Source organism: Stegodyphus dumicola, chromosome 12 (genome assembly GCF_044657685.1).
Source record: "Stegodyphus dumicola isolate Sdum_Otavi_A_Nest chromosome 12, ASM4465768v1".
Taxonomy (NCBI): Eukaryota; Metazoa; Arthropoda; class Arachnida; order Araneae; family Eresidae; genus Stegodyphus; species Stegodyphus dumicola.
This window is the reverse complement of record NC_140779.1, coordinates 61,833,892-61,857,755: the sequence shown is the minus strand read 5'-3', so window position 1 is coordinate 61,857,755 and position 23,864 is coordinate 61,833,892. Positions and strand designations below refer to the sequence as shown.

Genomic DNA, 23,864 nt, shown 5'->3' with positions numbered 1-23,864 from the left:
GACTTGTCTTATCTAGCACCGCTTCCACTATTGCCGAACAGAGCGCCAAAATTTCAAACTTCTGCATTAAAAATTCCACCGTGAAACTACACAGGGCTGGGAAATACGTTCCAGATTATATTAAAATATAATTTCCACTCAGTTAAACACTAACATAACAACAAAAAACATTTAATAAATTACTTGCACCACTTTATTACAGAATGCCGTTCTAAATTGTTAACCTCCTGCATAGGCTGGGTTTCATTCACCATTAATTTTCAGCACTGTGGATCTCAAAATTGAAACACGTACATAACGGCGTGATAAATGAAGTCTTCCGCTGACGGAAAATGAGCCGTTTTATAATCGCTTTAGCCTGTTTTAGACAGTGTGAAAACTAATCGGTGCTCCTGTAGAGAAAACTAGTCCCGAGAAATAAGTTATTATCTCTTCTTAAATTAATTTCAAACTTTTCAGAATCATTGTTGAACATCTGAGGTAGTCGCCCTTGATAAAACTCTTTAGTGTTTTATCAAGGAATGTGTAAGCATATACAGTAGTCTGTCCAATATGATTGCATTTTTTCCTCTTCTGATTTACATGTATTTGAGGAGTTTAGAAGCTGTTTTCTTAATTTTCTGTCTTTCATCCCTTCAGTGCTTAAATCTGCATCTGCGTTTTTATACTTATGTAAAGTATTACGGCTTGACATTGCACGTATAACAACAAAGTTGGGTGATAAGGAGAACTCATTTCATCGGATAAAAATAAATTGGTGTAATAGTTTCTCATTTTTTAGGAATTAAAAAAAAATTGTACTGATATGTGATATGTGCGTAATAAATGACAATAATACGTAATATAATCACAAGACGTAATATTGTGATAGTGTATTATGATAATGTAATATATATGATATAATTAATATGATATTAAAAACTTCGTTCTTATTTACGGAAGTGCTGCAAATAATCAAAAAAACTACAAACTGCATATCATAAGAATAACAAGTATATGCATTTTAAATTTTGTCAGTTACAACACATTGTTGAAAAAAACAAAAATTAAATTATTAAAAGTTGCAGAGCTGATTGATTTTCAAATTGTTCATTTTTGCAAAGCGACATATTTAGCATTTGAAAGATAATTCAAGATTGTATGCACATCGAACGGCAACTGCTTACTTGCTAAGCCGCACAGAAGACGAATACGAACTCTTGTCGTGATCATATATTTCCCTAATTTTTTTCCGAAAAGTGATCACTATTATTGAGGGCATACATCGATATTAAATGTCCATTTCTCAAACCTATTCCCTCTACAGAAGACCAAAATCCTCTGAAACGTACAATAGACATCTTATATATGAGTCATTATACCTTATGGTTCGCTCAATGGAAACACTTGACGATAACCATGATGAACATCCCTTTTGTAAGATAATTGTTTCTACAATGAGAAAAATCTTCCTGAACCTAGGGTAAGCGTATTATATAAGAATTACTATATTCTATGTTTTGCATAGTGGCAACACTTAATGATAATCATAGTTAACATCCCTTCTCTAAGACGATTGCTTCTACAATGACCAAAATCCCCTGGAATTCCGAGATCGCGTCTTATAGAAGGATCAGTACACTGTCTACCAGTAAGTATTTATACACCTGAAAGGTGTCCAGATATAGAAAAACAAAGCAATAGAAATTTAATATTACAATAGAAGCGACGACTATTAGCATTTTCTTCCACTCGGCTTACTAGGACATGTAAGTTTCTTCACCTATATTGGTCGGTTATTTCACTTCTCAATTCGACGATGCAACTCGTCTTAGAGGTTCTCTTTAGCTATCTGGGTGGACGATGGTATTCTGGGCTGTAGGCAGTTCAGTCCATTCGGTTAACCCAATGGTCACCATGCTAATCCATGGTGGACCTTGCATCCAACCCGTAAAACTGCCACAAGTTAGGATGCACTCTGTCATCCAAGACAGTGCAATAGATCAGCAGTTAACATGAATTTGGACGAAGGGTTCAGTCCATTTCCAGGAGAAACACCCCCAGATCATAATTCAACTTTATTGTGAGCACAATGCATTCTGGCAGGAGACGTTCTTTAGGCAGACGCCAGACTCAGATCCTGACATCCGAACGGGAAAGGGTGAACCTTGATTCGTTGTTTCAGAGAACCCATTTCCACTGATCAACGGTTCACTGTCGACGTGCCTAGCACGACATTAACTGAGCAGTGCGGTTGGACTTGTGATTTAAAGGCAGCACGACCATGAAAACCAAGCATATCTGTTTTCTTATGGATGATATTCATCAAAACAAACATCCGCTTGCATGTTGAAACTCCTAAGGGTATGTGAGCCATCGGTTGAGTACGTTCTTCCGAATTTCTCTAGACAACACAAGTCGATCCCTTTTTCCTAGTTTCGTGGATCTGCGAATTCGAGACAAATTCCTACAATCAGCGCTCACTTTCCACTTCTGAACCACGTAGGTCACTGTTGAATTTGGGTCATTCAACTCACTAGATATTCCTGTTAATGATCAGCCATTTTTGTAACACTGGACGATTACACTTTTCTCGGAATCAGAATACTCTGCACTTCGTAGCATCTTCCATGCAACTAATGCCAATGTTGTTTCCTACCCAATATTTAATGGAGGAGGGCGTGACGTATATTAGGACCACAGATATCGGCATTTGCATGGGTGTCCAAATACTTATTGGTATATACTTTATGCTTCGCGCAGTTGCTAGACCTTATGGATGATAATTGCAATTGGATAACGAGAGATGTGAACACATATGCCAGTACAAACACATATGCGAAACTCGGATTGGTTTAGATACGAAAAATATGAATTACGAAAACATATGAATTACGAAAAAATATGAATAGGTAAAAAATTAAAGGAATAACATCCTTTAATTTTTTACGATGTCCATCACAGGTGCGATATTTTAGCTAACGGCCCTACTGGACGTAACAAAATGTTTTCGCAGAAGATCAAACAAGATTATGTTAGCGATCTTTGTAACGCACGCTGCGAAAAAAATTTTTTTTAAATAAATAAATAAAAGGGACGGTTCTATATCTCCCGTTTTACTGTCCGGATTGACGAAATTCCACTTAATTTTTCCTGTCTCGAAAGCGCAACTTAGGGCATGTATTAGATTTATATATAACATTGTTCTAATATAGGTATTTTGACACAAAATCAGACTTTTTCTGAAATGGCATGCAAATTGTTTTCCATATTTCGATTCTACGACTCAAATTATGCGAAACTGCCAAATTTTGTCAAAATCGCACGAGCAGTTTTAAAAAAATTAGCTCTCAAAATTTTTAGCTCTTCAATGTTAATTGAATTTTATATATATTTATTAATCTCTCTTTTTGTTATTATTTTATTGATTCTTCCTTTCATGTTTCGAAATTTAGGTTCATTCCAATTATATGTTATTTCAGAAAAAGTCCTATTTTGTTTCAAAATACTTATATTAGAACAATGCTATATATAAATCTAATTTATATCCTTAGTTGCGCTTTCGCGACATGGAAGACGCAATTTGAATTTCATCAATCGGCCCAGTAGAACGAGAGGTACAGAACTGACCCCCCCTTTTTCTTTGCGCAGTGTATATAAGAGTGTAATTAAAAGTATATGGTAGTATGTACTGTAACTAAAAAGATATCACGTATAACATCACTATAAGCATCTATTTTAGCCTGGAACGTAAAAGTTAAAACATTCTTGAAGAGGCTCTTCTAAAGCTGCTCTGGGTTCAAAAATGGAAAAAAAATTCTTCCCTCGTTTGGGTATGTATTTCGCACCTTAGTAGTAGGAATTTAGCAACAAATTCTGAAGAAATGCAAATTTTACAACGAATTTAAAAAAAAAAAATTAATGGCGGATTACAAAGACAACTGTAAACAGAACAAGCAAAGATGAAAAAGAATTCCTAATGGAGGGTCAAAAATTCTCTTAATATCTACACACTTTATGAAGGTTCCTTTCTGTAACGTCTTTCCAAAATAGTTTTTTTTTTTCAGTAATTTTTATTACTCTTTTGGCAGTGTAAAAACAGATGTGGATGTCAGTTATTTGGAGAATATTAACCCCTTTCTTTGCGAACTAATCTGCCTTATATCCTTACCAATGAAGGTCACAGTGTGACGGTATCCATTGCAGGGCAAATTCTTTACTCATCTAAACTGAGTTGTTTAGAAACTACTGACATTTTAAAACATCAAGAGACATTGGTGATTCAAAGGAAGAAATGGCTAGAAGAGCTGCCTTAAATTTTTTATTTTTTTTTCCAAAATGTAATTGCAGTATACTGAAGATGATATAACTTTTTATAATATGCCTCGCAAGAATGACTTTCATAGCGTTACTTTTTCAGTTTTGTTTGTATAAGAGTATATTAAGCTGTATGTAAGCATGAAATTAATAAACTATAACTTGTATTGCAGTCGTTCTTTTGTGTACGAGCCATAGAGCGTGCTCTGCTGACAGTATCGTTTTTCAGCAAAGTGTTTTTGCTACAATAGAAATATTAATTTTGAGTATATATGAAAACTGAGAATGTAGCAATATGATCTTTATAACTACATACATTCCTATCACGCAATCATCTTTTCCAAATAATTTCACATTGTTAAGCCCTCGAAAATCCAAATGGTAAATACTCCGAGAACTGGTTTTTCGGCCGCCCAACGGTGTAGTGGTTAGGGGAGCTTACTACCGTACCGAAGCGCCCGGATTCAAATCCCGGAGAAGGCACTGATGTTTGTAAATGCGCAGTATCTTTGCAGCTGGGGGGCCACTCTAAATATATGGCGAGCAGAAAGTCCTCTCGTGTGGTTCGGAAGACCCTAGGACCACCTCTCGGGGTGCTCTCGCTCAAGATTAGGATGAAAGTCCAACCCCTTTGACGTTTCGGCAACCATTCTTCTGTGAAGGACATGGACAAGACAACAACCGGTTTATCGACCCGGTTGGAAATCCTCGGAAACACCTTGACTGGATGGAATTTTCACGGTTTTTCTTTTGCGTAAAGTGAATACCAGTTAGTTTCCCTTAAGAAGTCCTCCACCAAGGCATCCATCTTCTTTCTTTAGACAGCCCTTGTGTACTTTGTTGTAATTTAATGAATCCAATAACATTATTGAAAAAAATAATTGTTTTTATAAAGATATTTTTTGCAAGTTTTAAAAAAATTCATAGTTTTGATAAAACCTTTGGAGGTAATGGTGGAAGACAAAATAAAGTATCAGAGAATTTCAGCGTAAATATTATAGATAAACAAATTAATAAATAACAGTATTAACAAGTGGGGAGAATAAAAGAAAAATGAAAGAAATTTCAAATGAAGATGTTCATTTAAAGGAGTTTATTTTGCTGAAAAATCGCAGTTAATATAATTTTAAAACAGCGTAAAGGTTTCAAATCTAAATAAATGTAAATGATAAATAATACTTAATAAAAGTATCTATAAAAATCTTGATTTGCGATACCTTTTAGAGAAATATATTCAAAATTATTAAAATGCCTATTTAATTTTGCAACAATTTAAGCTACATGTGGTGTATGGGATTTAGCTATCAAAAACAAAACATGTCTTTTGCCTCAGTAGCTCTTTATACCTATAACACTAGTATGAAACATTTTCGCATAGAGAATAAATGCACCATCTAATGACTGCTTGACGCATTTAATACAAATGGGTTTTTTTGCTTTCGACTTTAATACCTTATCATCAAAGAGAACACAGAAGAACTTTCTCATCAATTAAAAAAAAAAAATCCTATAAAGTTTTATTGGCCAGCGGTATTGACCTTCCAACCACCACAACTCGATGAACTTGTCACTTTCTTCGAGACATTAGTTCGTAAGAAGAGGAACAATGAAGTAAACAAACAATTTCTTCATTCATCAACAGGTGCTCTTCGTTGCATTGTTGTAGCGGTGCCAAGGAAATTTATAACAAAGAAAGCAAAAAGAAAAAGGGAAATGAGGAAAAGAAGAAAAAAAACAAGGAGCGTGAGAATTATAACCGTGAGAACGCTGCCCCTCCCACATATAAGAGAGGGAGGCCATTTTTCCTCAACCCGTCAGGACTAATGCAGCGATGGACCTTGCATATTAATCGGGAGGACAGGAATTTGTGATGGTAGATTTGAGAATGTGATAACGAAGTGGGATGTGTCCGTATGACTTCCCTCGTTTTGCTGTTTTACTTTCTACCCCGCTTTTTCCGCTGCGGAGAATGAATGTTAGCTGTACATGAAACGAAATGTTAGCTCCTGTCAGGCATTTCCTTTCGTCGGTACTTTGGGCGTTGGGCGTGTGAAGGAGCCTGCTGGTTTGGTTAAGATTTCTGTGGTGGCAGAATAAACTCTATTCGTTGTTTACGTATTAAAGTCTATTACATTATTATTTACTACTTATAATACCTGATTTTGGCTAGCTGAGCTATTTCCCGTTTTGCCTGTCAGTGCTTTTTGGTAATAAAATTAAAACCATTAAATTCAAACCACGTGTTTGCCCCACCAGCCATGTTTGGCCCTGTTTTATATTTAAAGAGATTATATAAAGAAGAATATGCATGAATGTATGTATGTTTCTCACACTGTGAAAAAGTAATGGTACCTAGAGCCATAAAATTCTGAATAACGTAGACCTCCACCCAAATATGGCTTCCTGGAAGCCCGAATCTTGAATTTCGAATTTGTTATTTAATTTAATTAATTTCAATGATCTATTTTATATTTTTTAAACTTTCACATTGTTAACCCCTCAAGCGCCGAGGGGTAAAAGCCGCTGAACACTGGTAGTTCAGTTCGGGGTTCGAGTCCCGGCGAACGGGCCGGCTGCATGGGCGTTTTCGGTTTTCCCCCCATATGTAAACTTGGATATGAGCCAATTTCCCTTAAAAAGACCACCGCGGGGCATCCCTCCCTTTCAGTGTAGTGCCTGAGGGCAAAACACGAACAAGTTATAAACAAAAGCACGTCTTTAAATGTTCTTTGTCTTTATATTGTCACAAAGAGAACACACTGAAGAATATCTGCTATTCATGTAAAATAAATAAGTATTAAGGTAATCAGTCATATCAAGTTAAGAAACAAAATTTATGTCATTGGTCTAGTACGAAGAAAATCTAACTAGAATATTATATTGTTTGTCCAAGAGGCGATGTCAAGCCTCCCCCTTATCTTTTTTGCAGAAATTTTAAGTCATGGATTTAACAAATCTGCGTTCTCATTTTCTTCTATATCACAATAAGCAGACATCCACTATAAAGTTGGCCACTGCCTTACGTTTTACCTCTTAAGTTCTGTTGCTAGCAAAGATCTGAAAGACAAATTTAGAACCCGAGACGATGACGATTTAGAGAAGGGGAATTTGCAGTAAAACTGTTGTTAATCCAATTGAAATGTTTCCAGTTCATCCATCATCAAATTAAAAATTTCCTTACAGTTACTTGTGTTCTTTCTGATCATGGTGTCTTCGAAACTCACGTCAATTTCTGGATCACTAAATCTGCTTTCTAGGGTAGGCACGATTGCAACATCTTAAGGTGTCTACTTAACTAAAGTACTTAAGCTACTTGCCTGCCCCTAGCCACTTACCTTTTAGTTTTGATTGTGGACTCAACATAGCACAAAATTAATTTAATATCTCGTTTATAGTAACATGCTGTTAATCTAGAATCTGTCTTAAAGTCCAAAAACATTTCTAGGTGACGTTACAGATTGTAGAATCGAATAGATAAACACTGACCAAAATGCGACTAACGTCAGTTGTAACCTTCTGTTTGGACAAAGGACTCTTTAATACGTGATGCAAAAAGACATAAAGAAAAAAAATCAACATATACCTGTTAATGAAATTAAAATCATAAATGTCATGAAATCATTAGCAGAGGCCGGTTGATATTTGATTTGGCTTCGAATCTAGGGTAAGAAAGATATTTTATTATTTTATAAAGCTTTTGAGAAAGAAACTACTTGAAATAAAAAATTCCCAAAACCTTCTTGAGAAGTATAAGATCCTCAAACCTTAAGAGGGATAAGATTTTTGCTTATTTTTTATAAACACAGATAAAACAAGATCAAGTTGATAAAACAAGATCAAGATAAAACAAGATCAAGTTGGGATCAAGTTGAACGAAATGTTGCGTTCTCGTCTTAGGTGTCAAAGGCCTTTGCACATCTACAGGTAGCGCTTTAAAATCATTTAATGGTATGATTATTCATGAAGGCCTTTCGGTAATTATAACAAACTTACAAATAAGTAATAAAGAAGCTATTAAATTATCCCTTCATATATTCTGATTACTGATTCTAAAAATTTTCACGGTAAAATTAACTTGAAAAAAATCAAGAAATGCCACTTTGCATGATTAGAAGTTAATAATAGTGACTCAGTTGAAGACAAAGCATTTACAATCTTTCACTTTTTTCTTACTTAGTGAAAAAAAAATTCATCCTTATTTTAAAGAAAATATTCTCACTTTTCATTGAAAGTTAAAGAATGAGAACAGAAATTTAATGGTGTCCTCTTTTCTATTTTTCTTTAAAAATGTTTTTCTCTTTAATTTTACGTTTTCTCATACTTACGTTTATACTAAACCAATACCACACTGAGATGAACATGAAGGCATGAATGCAAATAAAGGGGAACTAAAGAATGGTTGTTATATTTTTATTGTGTGCATAAATGATACAAAGTTAAGAAATAATTGTTAGATGTTCCATATAACATGTTCTGACACTATTATACATCTTAAAATTAGGTGAAATTCATTACTAAATTATATTAGCATTACAGAACAATTTTATGTATTTTGAAGGCATTTGTACAGATTCATCTTTAGCATACAAAATGATCTTAAAAATGCTTCTTCTTTAAAGAAAAAAAATCGCACTGGTCTTCAAAGCAAAATGCAAAATTTCCTTTTTTTAGCCAGAAGGGCGATTAATCTCGAAATGGCCTTTTGCGTCGAATCACTATAAACGGTTTGCCTGTAATATACTTAAAAACCAGAGCGGGAGACTGTCTATCGGAAAGTCTAAAGATATACTGTTTTTAAATAATTTTAGCCCACATGCTCTCGAAACGTGTGTATGTGTAAGTGAAACACACGCACCTTTGAGCGTAATATAAAGTCTAAAAGCCTAAAAGTCTAAAAGCTTTTAGATTTAAAAAAAAAATTATATAGTATTTATGATTAATACTATTATTATTTCCAAAAGAATTTAAAATATTTTTATTTGTTGAGGAAGAGTAGCCTGTATCACACATTTTTAAAATGTACCGACAATTTCTCCAAAACGACGCTAGTTTAAAGTTGAGTTTTGATTAATTTTAAAATTAGTGCACTTCATTTATTTTTCATCATGACATATATATTTTCAAATAAGCACTATACCTCCTTTCATGGAAAAGGATGTAGAGTCATTAGATTATTTCGAAGCAGAAGTTGTGAAAAATGTGCAATGCCCTCGCCAGGACTCGAACCTCGGACCTTTCGAATACGCGCCGAGTATACACCAAGAAGGCATGCTAAGAAGGCAGGAGAAATACCTTATAGTTATCCTTGGCTGAAACACGTAAACTAATGATAACTATAATTATTTGCTATTACATATAGATTTCGATTGCAATCATGTAGTCTTCTTTATATTTAGCTTTTATTTTCTAAATTTCATTTAAATGTTAATCTCTCTGTCTCTTTTTTAATTTTTGGAAACGATGAATATATTTTAGAATAAATTAATGTTCTCCTGTCGATATTATTCTACGTCCAACAGAAAAAATCTGATATGGACACCACATGACTTCCTTGTATGGCCTATTAAATTACACAGGTTTCTTACTGAATTGCATTTCAGCTTATTGCATCGAATTTCATTAGAGATGTATTTCTCATTCAATTAATTCAATTCTCAATGCGCGGCAGAGCAAAAATGCTTAAAAATTCAAAATATCTTCATTAAAAATTGTAAAATAAAGGAAAACTTAAAACACCAAATACAGTTAAAAATTAATTTTTGTAATTATAACGCAATAGTATAGCTTCTACGGAAAAGCAAGCAATTCGGCCAGCGGGCAAGGAGGCAGATTTTTCAGTTCGCAAAACTGGAAGTTTACTTTCGGTTCCACTCTGAAAAAAGACGTTGAAGGTGCAGAAACTGTCCTAATTCACTATTCTACCGAGTTTCAAATGTAAATAAATGGCGGTTCGTCAGGCTTAACTTGCCAATCAAAAGTTTTAAAGTGATGATAATTCTACAACTATCGCATGGTTTTTACTCAAGGCATAAAAACCTTAACCGGAACATAAAAATTTCAATCTTTTTTAAGGCCAAAAATGCACAATTTACCAACAGGTAAGAATAAAAAAACTCTGCCTTCGAGTCTGGTAGCAGAGTGGAAATAAATATATTTATTTATGATTGATGCAGCCGATTGCAACAAAAAAGACAGATTCACAACTACATGTTAAAACAGTCCCATATACAAAATTCCGAAGTTCTGGGGCTACTCATTCTTGAGTTATGCGAGATACATATGTGTGTACAGATGCCAAGAAAAATTTCTTCTGAACCCATTTTAAATTCATTTTAGAATTCTTTTTTGGCCAAAAAAAAAAAAAAAAAGTCCTTTATTCTCTCCCTACATATAGATGTCACACAAAAATATCATTCAAATGGTTTCGAGAGCGGTTGAAATGGAAATTTTCTTTGAAATACGATACTGGAAATTTTTCGCGATTACAATACTTCCTTTAATTCGTCCAAGGAAGTAAAAAGGAAAGGAAAAGTCGAAGAAGCTAGGGCAGAGTTTTCAAAAATGAAATTTCTTTTGAAAGCTGATTTTTAATTTATTTAATGCTAAAGATTTTCATCTGGCAACAACAAGTATTATTTTTATTTACTTAACTGTAAAATTCCCATCAGATTGTAATCTGAAGCTTCCTAAAAACAAGTTCATATTTTATTTTGTTTTGTGTCCCAAGTTCTTAAATAACACTCTTCCGTGAATCCCAAAATTGCACGGGTAAGAACCATTTCTAAAAAACGAAGAAATTATTCCAGGAAGAGCTACAAGATTTAGTTGTGTTTTTTAACCCTTGCCACACACAGTCATATATTTATTTATCCATATGTTTATCATGTCATGTCTAAGTAAATAAAGGACACAAAGTCTCATGTTTCTCTCTAAATATATATATCCCCCTCGTATTGTTGCGCCTCTGAATTATGCATGAACCAATAGTAAATAACTCGACGAAATAGCGTTTGAGGGGTGAGGAATTTTCAGTACCAAAAAAAAAAAAAAAAAAAAAAAAGTGAAACAGAAATGCAATATACGTCCTTTACGCTCCGTTGATTTTTCAGATTAATATATCATACTGAAGAGAGGAACTATAAGGGAAAAAAGTTTTAAGTTTCACTTGACGGAGGAAAAACTGATTGATTCGAAATATAAAAGAAAGTTTTCTTTTTTACCTTCATATCTATAGCGTAATGACAGTGTGTATTAATATGAGTTACGATCACACCTATTTTTGGTGTACTGTGCACTCTTTTACTTTTCTCACCCGCTTTACCCAGAGTTTCCATGTGTTATTTATTACATTATATTACACAAGTACGCGAAGAGTATGTGATCTAGAAATTTTCTTTGTTTGGTTCAGTTTCTTAGGTGTAAGGGTTGTGCATTGAAAGTCAGATGTGTTTGCAATTTGCGGAGTAATTTTCTGTACTCGCAATTTCCATCTTATTTTTGTTTCCCGAAACAACTGTTTTGATTGCTAGCTTTTTAACGATCAGTTCTGAGGGGATTTTTTTATCGCTCTCTCTCTGTATATATATATATATAACGTGAATTATATTTTCTTTGCTATTCTGAGTTGGGTTTGGGAAAGTTGGAGTGGCAGATAACTCATTTTTCATCTGCGATGTTTGAATCTGGTTCAATAACTTTAGTTTGGGAATATATTCCTACAGCCAGCGTAATAATAGAACATCAGAGTGTATTTACGTATATATGGCACTTTTTCTAACCACAGATTTATGTTTTGATTCAATTGATTTTTTATAGAAGTGATATTTGAAAAAAAAATATTTACATTCCTTTTATTTTGATATAGCTTGATTTAGAAAATTGGAATTCTTACATTTGAATTAAACGCCTAGATGTGACTAAAAAAAAGCTTTCCGATTTTATATTACCCCCAAATGAGCGTTTTTTAATATTTCGCGCATTACCTCTATTTATTAAATATCATGTTCTTCACACTTAAACCATAAAATTCAATTCAAGAACAATATCATAAAATATTTAAAGGAGCATATCTTTAGAATTTCCGATACACAATGTCACGCGCTGAAGATGAAAATGTTTTTTTTCCCGTACAGTGTTGCCATTGCTGGCCTTAAAATTGTTGAATTTATTAATGAAAAATTTTTTAACGTTTTACAAACTATGAAATAGTTTATAAAACAAATTCCAGATTGCAAATTTGGCTTTTCGAGTGGATTCAAACTGGGACTCGAATATGGGCTTTTCGAGTTTTTGATGCTGATATTCGAGTGGAGGAATATGTTATTCAGAATTGGATGTCTCTAGGTAGCATTTTTTTTTCATAATTCGAGACACATACATACATTCATGCATATTATTTATTACGTAATTTCTTTTAATATAACGCAGAGCCCTAATATTTGGTGGCAACAATTTGAAAGTTATTGGCAAGTCGAAAACGACATTTGAACTGAAAATTACATGCTAAAATAAAATTTTAAACTGCAATTAAATTAACCCGGTCAATTTTGGTCATATGGGAGTCTAACTACTTGTATTTTTAATTTTTTGTAACGAGTGTCAAATGTTACCAAATCTAAGTATAGGAATCGGCAGACTGCATTAAAAGTTAGATTTCGTTTGTTGAAAAATTTCTTTTTCATCTGAAGTTGCAAAAAGACGAATATTTTCGTCTGTTTTGGCAGTGGTCTTTTTGGGCAGTTTTGACAGTGGTCTTTGGACAGTCCTGTTTGAGATAAGGGTCTTTGGGGGATGGGGACATCTTACATTCCACACCTTCTTATGATTCCTTCCTTCTCCTGCGCTAAATAGAAACCTTTCCAGTTTAGGGATGTATGAAACGTAACTTCAAGTTTAATAACTAAGCAAAATTCAACATAAAATATGCGATTTTAGAATCGGATGATTTCGAAATGAAAATATTTGCATTGCAAATTGTGTTCTTGTTGACGCCTCTGTTACGCTTTGCAAAACAATTTCCAGAAAAGAAAGAGTTTTGAACTTTGATGGGTAACACAAAATTATTTCCAATGCACCAATTGTTTGCCTGGCTACGCGTGGCTGATTATAAACAGATTAAAATGCTTTCATGACAAGATGATTTATAGAAGTTGAATCTGTCAACCTGAGGAGGGTAATAACTTGTCAACAATTCAATCTAAGTTCTAAATGAAGAATTCTAGGAATCAGCATTTCCGCATTTTCTTAAAAGTGAAACGGCTGTTTTGTGACTTCGACATTTTTTATGTACATTTCAATGATTTGATTTATGTTAGTTTGATTATTCTTAGGACATGTTAATTGAAATGAAACGTTTGTTTATATTGCATCTAAAACAATACATGACATCAAGGAAAAAAAAAACATTCCGCCATTTAAAAACTATACAGCTGTTCCCTGCTTTAAGTAAGTTTGATTTACTCAATTTTGCTTTGAAGAAAATCTGGTTAAGCACAATTTCGGTTTGCAAAAGGAATTCAAACAAGAATTTAGTCTTAACGAGGAGGGAGAAAGACAAAGATAAAGCTAAAATATTGTCCAGTGTTTATTTTATTCAGTTGGCGGGAAAAAGTGGGACCAATTGCAAAAGAGGACACTAGATCAGCATAGTTTCGCAGAATGTTTTGATTGCTAATGAATAACTATGCGATGTGACCAAAAAAAAAAAGTATCAGTTTAAGCAATCTGATATACAGTTGTATTTCGAATTTTAAGCGTCTGTTGGGAAAGAGGACGAGGCTTAATTATTTTGATATTGGACAGTAAGGCAGAATAACTACGTGCAAATAATGAGTCTCTCTCTCTCTAATAGCTTAGTTCTGTTAATGAATATCTGAGGACTCGATTTAACGCAAAACTCGACTTCGTTTCTAAATTTGCCACAGGAATAGGAATCCTACCGATTCCGAAAGATGAAACTACATTATGAAAGTCCTTTCTATTTATTTAAGCTGGGCATCTGTCTTATCGTTCTTGATTTTTAGTATCATTTTAGGTTTTATACCTTATTTTGCTTGATTTAATAAGATTTTTTGGAAGGAGAAAATGGCTTTTGATTATTTGAATATGGCAAAACCACAAGAGCTATATGCCTAAGAGGAGAGCTACCTTCGTGGAAGACTTTCTGCAAGAAACTGCTTTGCAACCTCGAAAACCAACCATGCAGCCAGCCTGTTTGCTTCCATTCGAACCCTAACCAGATCGAATGTCGAACTACTACCATTCAATAGTCTTAACCGTTCGCCTACTGGTGGGGCGAGCAGAGAAAAAGAGATTAAGAATGTTCAGTCCCTTTTTCCCTACTTGCCTCAACCACTACTACTAATAACATAGATAATTTATTACATTTAATATCAAAAATAGTATTTAAATATATTATGATATTTTTATTACATTTAATTTGCTTTTATTTTGCGTTTACAGCAAGTTGTCATGACATTTTACATTACGATAATTTTGTAATTTAATAATTTTAACGATTTTCTTAAAATTTTCGATATAAAACTCTTTTTGGGGGGGGATTCGAAGCATTTCTTATAATTTAAATTTTACGATGGCGAATTGAATATTACTGTAAATGTTACATCAAAGTAATACATGTAGGAATTTGCTTTTTATTGTAGAAATGGTTGCGTCCTTGCTTTCATTTTTAAATTTAACTTAATTGTAAACAAATTGTTAATGTTACATTAAAAAATAAGTATTGCTGTGACTGAAAGTGGATAATTAATAACTGTATCAGCCTCACAGATCCCTGGCTGTGATCTGTCTAAAACAGCCTTTGTGGATTAGAAGGAAAGTTTACCCTCCGATCGACAGTAAGCAGAAACATCCCTAAGAAATGAATGAGCGTCATATGAAATGCTGTCCACCTCAAGGACTTTATTTTCTACAATCTGCAAAGCAGGAGAGGGTAGCTTTGCGTTAGTCGTACCACCGCTTAAGTCGTACCTTTTAAATATTAGGCGTAATATCACGTCAACTGCGCCTCTTCCGACAGAGCGAGTTACCCCATAGTCAACCTTATTATTTCACATTGTTGTTGCATAATTGTAGAAATAAATTAATTGAGTAAAAGGAGGTTTTCATTATAATTTTCTAATTTTTTAACGTTGTGCGACTTAAGCTATAGATAGTAAGAGTAAAAATGCTATTTTTTAAGTCGTACTAAGTTCGTGTTGTAAATTTTATTTATTTTATCCAAGAGAGGAAAGCATGAAATTTTATTCTAAAAAATATCAGCAACCACATCATAGGATGTTATTACCACAAACAATTTTTTTGGTAGATCCTACGATTTATACCTAGTTTTTCTTAGGGGGTACCACTTACGTAACGTTACCCTACTTCTATATACCCCACTTTGCTTTGCATGTGACTCTGAGATTTTATATATTTATTGTACGGGATTAGGCTTCGATATTTCTCAACTTCATCATCAAAGCAATGTTACATAAACGTCGTTTTACACGGGATCGGGCTATGTAGCCCAAGTGTCTGAGTCTAGTGACACGTACACCTGCTTTTGAATGGCAACATAACACCATTTACAGACATTTAAGTTTATTTATTAGAAGCCAAAAATAGAAAAAAAAACATATTATGTGAGTCATTGCTAATAAAATATTTTTAATCGTAAAATTTTATTTTAAATTTAGCTTTGTAATTTTTTTAATATTTTGTTATTTATTTATATAATAAGTCATTTTGTTTTAAATTCTATATTTGAGTTAGTAATGTTTTCTTTTGTCCTAGCTTTCAACTGTAACTTAAACCTAACTTTAAATGAATTGCTAACTCGAACAAATTAAGAATTGCTATAACAGAAAAAAGATAATTTTTTGCTGTTGACAGTTAGACGTATTTACGACTGTTTTAATTACTAACTAGAAGTTTACTAACTAGAAGGGGGGAAGGTTATATGAAGGTTTTTTTCGAAATATTTTATTTTTAATTTTAATATTATATTTTAAATTTCGGTTTTTTAAGTTTTTTAAATATACCGTTTCTTATTACATAACATTTAACTTTCTCTTTGCTTTTATTTTTCAGTTAATAATATTTGCTTTCTCCTTTGCCTACAGGGTGGAAGCGTCGAAGACGCAAATAGCTTATTTCCTGGTGATCATAACAGTGTAATTAGAAAAGGTGAGAACTTAATATTTTGCTTTCAATGCTTATAGTTAAAAAAGATGTATATAATAAATATATCTGTTATATCAAAGCATTTTTAACTTTTTAAGAAACAAATCCCTTTGTCCACCTTCCCTACCCTGGGTGAAAAAAGAAATAACGAAAGGAAGAAAATAAAGCATTTAACGTTTTTTATTCTTTCTTATCCAAAGAGAACGTAGGGAATCGTTTTTCAGCTGAGACCTTGTTTTTCTCTTCTCCACGTTTTCTAAGTTCTCACTGTAGCTCTGCATGCAATTTTTTTCTTCTTAGGGTATCTTTAAACTCATTTAACCTGTATTTAACAACTAACTAAAGTTTATTCTTTTAAGAAGTACAAGCCATTTCCGTAGCTGAAGTTGGAAATTTTAATAGAAGTTTAATATTAATTTTCTACATTATCATAATACTTAGCTTTTTTAAATCTACACAGATATAAAACATTTACGTTGCAGGCATCGATTATCTTCTCTGCTCTGACGTCTGAAACAAAAAAAACTTTTTATTTCTGGGAAACAGACATCAAAATTGTCTAAGAACAAATTTCAGCATAATTTTGGATTAAAAATTAAATAAATAATTGTCTCTAAAATAAAAAAATAAAAATTAAATAATTGTCTCTAAAATAAAAAAAATAAAAATTAAATAATTGTCTCTAAAATAAAAAAATAAAAATTAAATAATTGTCTCTAAAATAAAAAATAATACTTAGTATCAATTGTGGAACGAACCATAGTAGCTCTCTGTTACTAACAAGATGCTTTTTGCCTCTCTATTGAAATTAACCAAAATAAAATGTTTATCATTTACAAAGGTGGAGTTCGCGTTTGTCTCATCCAATATTGTATTAATAATAATTCAAGAAATGAGAGAACATTGAACATGTATTTTTTGCATTATATTACTGGCAGTGAAAAATTTGTTTTAAGTTGCTCACAAGTAATACTCAGAATTATCTTTTTATGATAAAAAGTGTTTAGTCTTGCGTTTCAGAGCCAAAAATTATTTCATTGGCGTTGATAGAATGTCTTTCCTGTCAATTAAAAAAACTTTCTTGAATATCTTCGATAATAATTCATTACTGAAAGTTTCTTTCAAACTAGCATGAGTAGGTAATGCAGCAATATGTAGCACATCAAGTCCGGAAATCGCTTATGTTTCATAGATTTACATAATGCCCTTTTAAATTTATTTTTCCTGTTAGCTGACGTTGCACGTTCATGGCCTCCTTTCAAATGCACAAAAGAGTTATTTTATTTAGTATTGTTCAACAGCGATAAAAGAAAAAAATATGTCATAAGTAAAAGCTTGTCATATTAATGTATAGCTTTAATTGTTAATTCAATCAAGCTTGCCATTTTTTCAATTTCTTTTTCCAGACATTATTTTAGGTCCTAAATTTTCTCCACTTGTGTACCTTTGGCAATCTATTTTTATAATAGTTCTATTCATCTCTAAACAGCAGTTAACGTAATTGCAGTTCCCATCCGAAGTCTTATATTCAGTGCGGTTCAGACTGTTGGGCTGCCAACAGAAATGTCGATGATATGTCAGTATTAGTTATACATGTTGATATTAGTTCTTAATGTCGAAATTAGTTACAAAGAATTTTCATAACTTTTTGCCTGATTCGCAAAGCTATGTGAAACTAACAATTTCAGTTGGCCATCAAAAAATTAATAACGAATGCTTCTGCAATAAATGCCAATCAGTTAATATTGCTGCGTTCTTTGTGTTCATGAATTTGGAGGGATTGATGACAACACTTGACGAAGAATTAAAACACAATCTATCCGTCAGTATTACACAGGAGAGTTTCAAAGACAAGTTTACTACGATAAGCGGCGAAAACTATGATAAACACACTGAAATAATCAGCAACACAGCCTTCAGGCTATAACGGTGAAGATAGTTTCACGATAAAGCACTAAAGTACAGCTCACGACTCTGTCGATCACTCTGAAGCTAATCCCTGAACTCAAAGCACTATTACTGAACACAACATACTGAAGATATTCTTCACGACAAACTGCTACTCGGTGTACAGGCAGGGTATTTATAGATTTTAACCTGCCTTCGAGAACATTCTTGGGAAAACCGGTAACAATTCGTTTTAGAATGTTCTCGCTCCTCCTATGGCAAATCGCCAATTTTGTTGCCAGATATCGTCGAATGGGCGATTTCGCGCCAAATCAGGCAACCCTGCCTTTCTTTGTTACTTTCTGGCAACCTTAAACCTGTTTTGCGGGGAAGCTGTCCTACCGCAGATGTGCATTTTGTAACAATGTCTAAAACGAGAAAATATTATTTTTTACTCATTTGTGGCATTTATTATTTCTTAAATATCATTGAAAATATTAATTTCTGTTCCGGAACAGGCACTGAAAAATGATTAAATCAATAACTTTGCTCTCTAATGACTCAGCAAAATTTTCATTCAGAGGTAAGGAACGTCTTCTGCTTAATTTGTTGTTGTAGCTCATCCATTGATATTGAAAGGATCTGACTTTAAGTTCGCGAATGTATAAAACTAAAATGAGGGTATCTGTTATAGGTAAGGCCTTAGACACCTTACAGATGAAAAAATGACTTTTGGTCAATTCCATTCCTGTTTTGACTGAGAGCGTTCTAGGGACAAAATCCAATGATTTTAGACCTCACTTTCTATATCACTAACCTCTCTTGGACACCAGTTTTAAGTGTCTCCATCCTTCAAAGACGTTATATATATCTCCACTTGTGTACCTTTGGCAATCTATTTTTATAATAGTTCTATTCATCTCTAAACAGCAGTTAACGTAATTGCAGTTCCCATCCGAAGTCTTATTTATATTCAGTGCGGTTCAGACTGTTGGGCTGCCAACAGAAATGTCGATGATATGTCAGTATTAGTTATACATGTTGATATTAGTTCTTAATGTCGAAATTAGTTACAAAGAATTTTCATAACTTTTTGCCTGATTCACAAAGCTATGTGAAACTAACAATTTCAGTTGGCCATCAAAAAATTAATAACGAATGCTTCTGCAATAAATGCCAATCAGTTAATATTGCTGCGTTCTTTGTGTTCATGAATTTGGAGGGATTGATGACAACACTTGACGAAGAATTAAAACACAATCTATCCGTCAGTATTACACAGGAGAGTTTCAAAGACAAGTTTACTACGATAAGCGGCGAAAACTATGATAAACACACTGAAATAATCAGCAACACAGCCTTCAGGCTATAACGGTGAAGATAGTTTCACGATAAAGCACTAAAGTACAGCTCACGACTCTGTCGATCACTCTGAAGCTAATCCCTGAACTCAAAGCACTATTACTGAACACAACATACTGAAGATATTCTTCACGACAAACTGCTACTCGGTGTACAGGCAGGGTATTTATAGATTTTAACCTGCCTTCGAGAACATTCTTGGGAAAACCGGTAACAATTCGTTTTAGAATGTTCTCGCTCCTCCTATGGCAAATCGCCAATTTTGTTGCCAGATATCGTCGAATGGGCGATTTCGCGCCAAATCAGGCAACCCTGCCTTTCTTTGTTACTTTCTGGCAACCTTAAACCTGTTTTGCGGGGAAGCTGTCCTACCGCAGATGTGCATTTTGTAACAATGTCTAAAACGAGAAAATATTATTTTTTACTCATTTGTGGCATTTATTATTTCTTAAATATCATTGAAAATATTAATTTCTGTTCCGGAACAGGCACTGAAAAATGATTAAATCAATAACTTTGCTCTCTAATGACTCAGCAAAATTTTCATTCAGAGGTAAGGAACGTCTTCTGCTTAATTTGTTGTTGTAGCTCATCCATTGATATTGAAAGGATCTGACTTTAAGTTCGCGAATGTATAAAACTAAAGTGAGGGTATCTGTTATAGGTAAGGCCTTAGACACCTTACAGATGAAAAAATGACTTTTGGTCAATTCCATTCCTGTTTTGACTGAGAGCGTTCTAGGGACAAAATCCAATGATTTTAGACCTCACTTTCTATATCACTAACCTCTCTTGGACACCAGTTTTAAGTGTCTCCATCCTTCAAAGACGTTATATATATTTATTAATATCTACCTCTTTCAAGATTCGAATCTGGTTCTAACAACATTGTAGCCGGGACCACTACATACCATACCAGTGAAGGTGGCTTCGTTAAATTTAATAAAGTCTAATTTTTGTTTTCCGGGAAACATTTGACTTTATTTACAAAACCCATCTTCCCACATTTTGTAACATGACTTCGTAAACTTCTCTACCTTCTTTTGAGAAATTTTGTAGTTTGAAGTATCAGTCTAAGAACAGTATTTAAAAAAACAAACTTCGTAGTGTTTGAACATTGTATACGAATTTTAAGAGAATTGTATGGGTATTTAACATAGATCTTATGTAATTTTCCTCCACCCTAACGTTGCTTTTCTCCTGATTTTCCCCCTGTCATACGTTGCTTTCCTCCTGAGTTATAAGCGCAAGCAACGTATGTTCGAAATTAAGCGTATGTAGGAAATATTTTATTATTAATATTTATAGCAAAAAAAATGTTTTACTTTTAACATGAATAAGAACAAAATGACATAGAAATGAAACTACGTATAAACGTAAAAGCATGTGAATGAGAAGCATATAAAGGCGATTTCATTGCATATTACATTATCAACGCCATTTTTTTTTTGGATGCATTTTTATAATGAATTAATTTTTTTTGGATGCATTTAATAATGAATTTTATAATGAAACAATTTTTTGCTTAAAACCATTAATTTATTTACAATTGAACATTCCCGATGTCCTAATATTATTATTCAAAACATACAAAATTATTTGCTTGTCATCTAGTCTAGCAACAAATTTGTTACATTTACATAAAACCAAAATCACTTATATCGGAGACACTCCGACTTCAACGAAATATTGAGAAATAGCTTAACCTTTAAAATCTACTTCCTTAAACTACCTTTGCAGTTACAATCTTTCCAAAATCTTTCTACTGCTTGATAAGTGCAATTATTTCATTTCAGATTTCGTATGATATATGTTTATGAAACCAACATATTAATACTCAATCGTTTTCAGAAAAACCTCCTGATTTTCCCCTATAGACTTAATGGCACATTTCGAAGTGAAGCAGCAAACACACAGCATACTTTAAACTTTTTTCTCTAAATGACTCATGATTCGTGTTCTTTTCCCCTTGAGTCCACTTCCGAAGCCTCGTGATTTATGGAAAGAATTTTACGACCTGTTCACTTTTGGAAAAATTCTTTATTTATAGACATAAGAATGGAAGTGCTTCCCCGTTTGTTATACAACCCGATAGGGAATTACAAACTCACGAATTAAACTCGGCGACGGTTTGTTTTATTTTACTTCCCCTACTTTGTAAATCGCTCTAATTTTACCCTAGAGCAAAAGCGTTTCGAAATGACACATTTTGGTTTTAAAACTCCACTTTTCTGCTTTATGTCTTCATTCCAATTCTGCGCCTTACTTTTGCACAAGACGCATAATCGATATTTCATCGTTATCTGCTACTATTGTACTTTGATATCAAATATTATTAAATTGTTTTCTTAATGGAAGTTAATGAAAAAATATACTTAAACAAAACAATTTTGACAGAAAAGGATTTAATAATCTTTTTTTCGCCCCAAAATCAAACTTTGTCGTACAAATTAATGCAACTGATGATGACTCACCTGTTTTTTGCGTGGAAGGAGGCTCACGCAACTTTTGTGTCAAATGCTTAGACAGTTCTTTTAAAATTCGTATACAATGCTCAAACGCTACTTCATTAAACTCTGATCTTAGACTGATACTTCCAATTACAAAGTTTCTCAAAAGAAGGTAAAGAGATTTATGAAGTCAGTTTTAAAAATGTGAGTATGAGGTCTCTCTAAATAAAGAAAAGTCTGTGTTTTCCACAATATAAAATATTCAGTTAGCAAAGTGATTCATTAGATGTTATAATATTTAATGAAGCTTCTCATTAGTTTGATTAGGTTTGGTTTATGTGATTACGGCAAAGCCTCGAGTGCTATCTGCTTAAGGAGAGGGACGTCTTCGTGGAGGACCTTCTAAGGGAAACTGCCTCATATAAACGTTACAGATGGCGAAAGCCACGAAAATTACCATACCCTTTTGCAGGATTCGAACATCCGACTGAACTATCAGTGTTCAAAGACCTTACCACTCTTCCGCTGGTACGGGCATTCACGTTAGTCCCGGATTCGAATCTCGAAAGAGGTATAAACATTTATAAATGTATATAATGTCTCTGAGAGATGGAGACACTTAAAATAAGTATGCAAGAGAGGTTGGTGATATAGAAAGTGAGGTCTAAAATCGTTGGAGTCAATCAAAACAGGAATGGAACTGAGCAAAAGTCAGGGATCTAAGGCCTTGACCAATGACAGACTGACTTATCTTAGTCTGGCGTAATCATGGAACTAAAATCCTCTGAATCTCAAGGGATAAGCTACAACAGCAAATTATATAGAAGACTTTCCTTAGCTTTGAATGAAAAATTTACTAAGATAATAGAGAACAAATTTATTGATTCAATCATTTTTAATCCCTCGAGCAGAAATTTATATTTCCGGTCACATTTAGGAAACAATAATTGCTACAAATGAATACAAACTAATAATATCTCGTTTTAGAGAATAACTAATCGGCACTGGTTTCAAAATCATTCATTATTAATTTTAAATTGCTATATGGAATAATTACGTACACATACCTTCGAAAATTAAGCAGAGAGTTATGAAAAGTTTTTGTATAACTTATATTTTTCTTAAATGTTTTATTATATGGTGACCGTGTAAACTGGTATAATTCACAAGTTGCTAACCAGCCTACTAAGAGTGCTGAAATTATTTTAATAAATTTCTCTGCTTTATTTTGATATATTTCTAATTGAAAATGCATATTTGGTATCAGTATTTCAAGAAACAAAACCCTCAAACACCTTAAACACACTGTAAAGAATCGTGAGTTTCAACATACAAAATGCCATATTTCTTTAATGTTTATCAAGTAATTATCAAATTCTTTAATGTTTATCAAGTAATTTACTTATGTAAACTTATTTAGCCTAAATTATTTCGCATTCTAAAGATGTTCAGATTTATTTAATAAATATAGCTTGTGATTTAGCTGTTCTGTTTTATGACTGTAAGTAAACGCTTAGAAATACTTCGAATAATATCAAACAAAAGATAAAACTTAATTCAAATTCTAATTGTTTGTCATTTAAAAACTGAAAATCAGATTTTTAAAAGTTTTTGTTTTTTTGATTTAAAAATTAAACAACGTAAAAATTCAAAAAATATAAAAATCTTAGTTAAGAATCAGAGAAA

The 23,864-nt window shown here is 33.0% G+C and overlaps 1 protein-coding gene across 6 annotated transcripts in view; it reads left to right on the top strand.

Moving 5' to 3' along the window:
* Positions 1-23,864, top strand: part of LOC118191712 (transcription factor AP-2-epsilon-like) — a 357,763-nt gene that overhangs the window by 299,955 nt on the left and 33,944 nt on the right. For all 6 annotated transcript variants that reach the window (XM_085827757.1, XM_085827756.1, XM_085827758.1 and 3 more), the window contains one exon: positions 16,419-16,482. In XM_085827757.1, the coding sequence (XP_085683883.1) occupies positions 16,419-16,482 (64 nt within the window). The remainder of the gene's footprint in view (positions 1-16,418; positions 16,483-23,864) is intronic.